This window comes from Notolabrus celidotus, chromosome 20, assembly GCF_009762535.1.
Source record: "Notolabrus celidotus isolate fNotCel1 chromosome 20, fNotCel1.pri, whole genome shotgun sequence".
In the NCBI taxonomy this organism is placed as follows: Eukaryota; Metazoa; Chordata; class Actinopteri; order Labriformes; family Labridae; genus Notolabrus; species Notolabrus celidotus.
This window is the reverse complement of record NC_048291.1, coordinates 16,904,823-16,911,239: the sequence shown is the minus strand read 5'-3', so window position 1 is coordinate 16,911,239 and position 6,417 is coordinate 16,904,823. Positions and strand designations below refer to the sequence as shown.

General features: G+C 41.6%; 1 protein-coding gene across 1 annotated transcript; it reads right to left on the bottom strand.

Moving 5' to 3' along the window:
• Positions 1 to 762: 762 nt before the first annotated feature.
• On the bottom strand, positions 763 to 4,014 carry LOC117831926 (putative nuclease HARBI1). Its single transcript, XM_034710834.1, is given in 5 exon segments — positions 763 to 1,207; positions 1,295 to 1,404; positions 3,465 to 3,580; positions 3,674 to 3,909; positions 3,911 to 4,014. Coding segments are annotated over 5 exon segments (942 nt in total). The 3' UTR covers positions 763 to 831.
• Positions 4,015 to 6,417: the final 2,403 nt, after the last annotated feature.

Below are 6,417 nucleotides of genomic sequence, written 5' to 3'. Positions count from 1 at the left end.
AAGAGACCTTTTTTGTCTTTCTGCAGTTGATGGGGATTCGATAATTTTGCTGCCACCACCCAATACCCTGAATCCTTTGGAGGTAACCGTGAAGGCAGCATGTCACACACACTTGCGTGTAATCTCATGTTGCTGATCATTGAATGTGTCACTAAAGATGTTTGATTTTCTCAGGTGGAAACTCTTAATGAGGACACACTGTCTGTTTGCTCAGAAAGACCATTTGAGGTACTCTTTATTCAAATTTCATCAAGTATTTACCATGTAGACGCTTGACATGACTCACACCCTGGGAATGTGGATACTTGGCTGGATGTTCATATATTTATATTTATCTCTGATGACTTGCTAAGGTGGTTGTGGTTTGCACTGTCCCATGTCATATTAAATCAATGTCAATGATTTTAATTTAGCTGGAAGAGGTGAATCCTTCCCCCAGTGAGCATCAGGCCTCTACCTCTCGGCAGACTGGATCATAGGTGGTAATGAAGCACAACTTGTTGTATGAGGATTGTCTGCTTGATCTGCATTGTGTTTGAATTGCAGAAACTGTGCTGCGTTTCAGGTTGGAGCTGACAATGTGAGGACTCTGTACAAAAGAAAATTGGAGCTTGACATGGGGTATAAAAGACTGTTGATAAAAAAAAAAAAAAACTGGAAATAGAGAAGCTGGAGCATGAGAAGAGGGTATAACTGATTCTATTTTCTGCACAATTAAATTAAGGAAACAACATAATGCATAGCTGTTTGTCTTCACAGGAAAGGGAGAGTGGAAAATGAGAGAAAAAAATAAAGATGCATAAATGAAAGAAAAAGAAAAAGTCCTTTTGTTCAAGTGGAGAATTGTTCGGTTATTGCTGCTCTTACTGCCCTTCCAGTGGGGAAGTCCAAGGTTACTGGGTCCACAACATCAGGGGGGTGGGGGTTCACAATAGGGGCCCTTTCCTTTCGAATTGTGGCAATGTTGTGAAGAATCACACATGACACTATTATTTTGCAGGCCCTCTCAGGGGCTACTCTCAACCCCCGCAAGCAGGTGAATCTAGATTTGAGAATCCCAAATGTATTCTCGATTCTGGAGCGGGTCTTTGCCAGGGCCGCGTTGAATGCCGTTTGTGGTCCTGCTTCAGGGTCAGGGTAAGGGGTCATTAGTGATGCTTGGCAGGCATAGCCCCTGTCTCCCAGCAGAACCCCACTGAACAGCCCTGAAAACCACAAGAAACATGCCACCATCAGTATCACACAATGAATGTTTAAATAAAAAATCTAATTCGCAAAATTGCAATAATCAACCTGCTCAAGTCTGTCGCACAGCCTTGATTCCCTAAAGATCCGGGAGTCATGAACTGACCCGGGCCACTTTGCCTCAACATTTGTGACAAGGTAGTTATGGTCACAAGTCATCTGGAAAATAATTTATGGTTAGTAATGCTTCAGGTTGTAGCATCAAAAAGGCTGCTCCACAGAGTAGTCCAAGAATTATTCAGTTATCACTATTGCATGCAGATTAAAAATACATTTGATTTGACGTCCTTTTATATCTGAATAAACCTGAGCAATCAATTCCAGCAGTCCTGAAATCTATAGCCACATTTAGTGCTTTGTCGGGTTATAAGATTAACCTAGGGAAGTCGGTTGCTACACATTTTTATATTCCCCAGGATATGTCAATACAATCGCCTTTTCAAGTGTCCAAGAGGGGTTTCAAATATTTAGGTATATTTGTCACCCCTGACTTAAATAATCTGTTTGAAACTAACTACTCACCTCTAATTCAAAAGGTTAAGAATGATCTGACAAAATGGGCCTCATTGCCAACTTCCCTCCTTAGGAGAATCAACACTATAAAAATGAATATTCTTCCTCGTTTGAACTATCTATTTCAAAATCTCCCGTGCTATTTGGCCCCCTGCCTTCTTTAAGTCATTGAATTCACACATCAATAACAAACACCCAAGAGTTAAATTTTCTTTACTTACTAAGCCAAAGGATCTGGGAGGCTTGTCCCTGCCTAATCTACAACTATATTATTGGTCAGCTCAACTTAAAACAATGTCAAACTGGTTTATGAACAGAAAAGATTCTCGATGGTTGGACCTTGAATCCCTATCTTGCTTTCCCAGAAGGCTTAACTCCCTCCCTTTTATAAATAATGTGGATCAGCTAAACCATCTCAAAAATAACATAATGGTTTATAACACACTACTGGTTTGGCGAGATGTGAAGAAATACTTAAGTATCTCCCCTGTCATGTCTTTGCATTCTCCCCTGGCTCTGAACCCAGATTTACTAGTACAGATTAGAAGTATTGGTTTGATGGAGTGGACATCTAAGGGCCTGTCAAACTTTACACATCTGATGGTCTCCGACTCTGTTAAGTCTTTCAAACAAATCAAGGCTGATTTTAATATTCCCCACAAAGATTTCTATAAATATCTCCAAATTCGTCACTTTGTGGGGTCCCTCTTGAGGACAGGCAAGTTTGCATGAGACTGACAGAGCTGGAAAGCATTGTAATTCTGGCAAAATCTCTTAAAGGACTGATTTCCAAGATATATACTTCACTACTTTATTCTGATTCTTCAGGCTATGACCCTCTAAAGTCGTAATGGGAGGCAATCTGGAGGTGACATTTAACCATGTGGACTGGGACAAGATTTGTAGCAGGTTTTTTTTCCTAAATGTACCTCAATCTCTATTCATGAACAGAACTTTACATTTTTTCACCGAACCTATTACACACCGGTTCGCCTCCAGAGAATGTTCCCTGACACTTCCAATCTCTGTTCTAAATGTAACATTCATAAAGGTACAGTTATCCATTTATTTTGGTCTTGTGACCGCATTCAAACTTTCTGGAAGGGGGTTCACTCTGTAATCCAGAAGGTGATTGGTAAACAGTTTTTGCTGACTCCCTCTTTCTGTCTACTTAACCATACTCCAGACAATTCCTTCGACTCGGACACTACATCTTTGTTGACAATTCTTTTGTTTCTAGCTAAAAAATGTATCTTACTGCGGTGGTCTACTCCCCAGGCCCCTTCGGTTGACATGTGGATATCACAGATCTCTGCTCTTATTCCTCTCGAGAAGTTGACTCATGACCTTAATCCAAAACCAGACAAGTTCTGGAGGATCTGGGAACCACTGCACTCCTTCTTGCTGAAGACATAACTTATCATCTGTGCCTGGAGGATGAGGATTGTTTGCCCTTTCATTTATTTCTTACATGTGCTCTATGTTTACCTGTCTCCTGTCGTCTTTTCATTTATTTATTTGTCTTATGTATATGTACAGCGCAGCGCTCTCTGTTAGTTTGGGGTGGGATTTTTTATGTTTTCTATGTGTTTTGTTTTATTTTGTTCTAATGTTTGTGTTTATAAAATTGAAAAATCAATAAAAAAGAGTATTATAAAAAAGATAAAAATACATTTGATTCTGCAAATTACCAGTTAATGATTCACCTGAACGTTGAGGCTGTGAAATGATTTACGGTTGACGTAGTCTGCCTCATTCTCACCCAAAGGGCCATTAATAGGGATGTGTGTGCAATCAATCTCTCCAATCACTCTTGGGAATCCTATGAAAAGGGTAATCTGGATTTAATGATCAACAGTATGTCAAATGATCTTGATTATTCATTAAGAATTTTAAATTTAAATGTACAGGTTACCTGCGATCTTGTAGAAGCCTTCTTTTAAAGCCTGCGTCAGCCAGTGTCCCGGGAACACGACAAACATATCCAACGTATCAACAAGTGTACCTGCAACCTTGTGAATTACCGAACACACAGTGTTCTTACTTAAATTCTCGGCATCTCCGACTGCATACATGAATGTGCCTGTGGCAAAAAAACGTAATGCAATGAAGACTGTCTGCTGAACGGTCAGCGCACGACTCCTGCGGGAGAGACAGAGGGTTTTGCCGGTCTATGAAGACCCTTGCTCTCCTCAGTGATCCTCGTACAATTTGCGCTCCTAGCTCTATGGGGTTGTCCAAAAATGGGCATGCCATCTTCCTAGTGAATTGATTGGTCAGTAGGCGGGCCTTTTATACGTACTGATCTCTTATCCTGAACCTAACCTGCGGCAGAGCAGGACGGTGTTCCTTTCGGGTTGGCGGATCGTTGTGTGCCGGCAACGCATATAGTACGCGGTACGAGCGTGGGGTAGCGAAGTGATAGGGTCGCGGACAGCTGAGGTAAACCTCAACTGGTTTTTGTTTATCTTAATGTGCCGTGTGTTTGTTGTTGTATGTAAGTGGTTAACGTTCATGTATTTTGTTACAGATTGCCACTTTTGACTTGTCTTTTTGCTTGTCTTTTTGCTTGTCTTTCTGGTGTCTTTTTGTCTCTTTTTGCCTTTCTATTTAGCTTGTCTATGTTTTTGTTCTTTTTGCCTTGAGTTAAAGATTCTGCTCAGTAACAGTGTGATTTAAAGACTCTGCTCAGTAACAGTGTTGAGGTATCCCCGTCCAGGCTGTGTAGGCAACCGTGGCTGTAGCTACAGTTTATTGTCAGGCCTTTTCATGTTCCTAGCATTCTTCTAATTTATTAACTAGATGTGTGTTGTCATGAGTGTGCTTTCCAGCCCTAGCTTGGTTACATATAGATAGGCAAATTTTCTGCAGACCAGCTAAATGAAGCCACATTAAATCACTTCAAGGGGCAGGGGGGTCGTGAGTCTTTTGGCTCATTTCCACCAAGCGGTCTGGTATGGATCAGTACAGTTTGGAACGGGTCGGATCTGTAACACCTGATCCGGTTTACGTTTCCACAGCCAACCGTGCCCTACTTGGTGGGCGGCGTGTCACAGTGTACCCCGCTAATAAATGCAACGTAGAAGAAAAACGGGAGGAAAGTCTGCACATCTGCGGTTGACCATGGAACGCTGTTTCTTGACGCCATTTTCCCCCCCCCCAAAAAAAAGTTTTCTTCCCGAAGTCCACTGGAGATTTAAACATGGCGGGGTTATGTGATGTTTGTTATTTCCGCTGTCGCACGGGAAGTGACGATTCTTTTGACCAATCAACGGACTGCAGTGTTTCTAGCTCCACCTTCTGGGGTTGGATCGGTGTGTCTGACACCCCAACAGAAGGGTACCAAAAAGTGGGACGGTACGGCTCAGTAATTTGGGGACCTGTCCCGGTTTTAGTCAATGGAAACGCCACAAAATGTGTGCCATAAATAGCTTAAGGCATATCACCACCCTCCGTAGCAGAGGCAGACATACTTTTGTATGCACCTTGTGCTGGTGTATGATGGCACAAGAACAGCAGTCCAATAAAATTGCCTAATTGAGCCATAACTATAGCTCGACTTCTCTGTGCATGTAAACGTGTTGGGTGTGTCCTTTGTTGTATCCTTTGTGGCTAATTAATGGAGAACACCAAACAGACACAGACAAAGGCACTAACACATGCAGGCAAGCTCACGTGTACACACTTTTTAACCTAGATCAGTTCTCCCCCTGCCTCGTCTCACACCCCCAAATACCACACACTTGCACCTTCCAGCCTTCAGTTCATCCCACTCGGATTCGCACTGCTGTTACTACCTCAGACTCACACACACACTCTTTTCTCTCTCTCTCGCTCGCTCGCTCGCATGCACGCACGCACGCACGCACCCACGCACCCACACACACACACACACACACACACACACACACACACACACACTTGACCTTTCCTTTCGTAAGTCCCCCTGGATTTCCATTGCATATGCCAGCCACTTCTGATCCTGCGTACTTTCGGCATGCTGGATGTGCTCACCCTTGATTGATCCGTCATGAAAAAATCTTCCTTTGTGTGATTATGCTGTTTGAAGCCTGCAGAGTGGAAGAGGAAGTCCTTTTTTTTTTTTCAACAATATTTTTATTTAGTTTTCAACAGCATGAATTACAGCTTTTTACATCCCCCCCCCCCCCCCCCCCCCAAAAAAAAAAATAGTAATAATAATAATAATAATAATAATACAAGAACACTTCTCCTGTTACAATAGATGGTAATCTATACAAATTGGAGTATATAAATACATTAAATACAGAATGTGAAAAGCACCTAGTGAAAAAAAGAAAGATTCAACATGTTTGAAACTGCAATGTCCACATAATTTAGTCATTCACTTGATCATCTATTAATTCTAAATCCTTAATACAATTGATGAAAGGTTTCCATATGTTCTCAAAAATATGCTGTTTACCCTTTAATATGTAAGTTATCCTTTCTAGTGGAAGGCTTGACAACATCTGTCTTATCCATTGAGCAGTACTTGGACTTTGATTGTCTTTCCAGAACATTGCAATACATTTTTTAGCATAAAGCAAGCTCAGGTCTATAAATGTTCGATCACTCTTGCTGTAACTATGTATCTCAGGATATAAGCCCAACAGAAAAAGCTTCGGGTCGAGTACAATT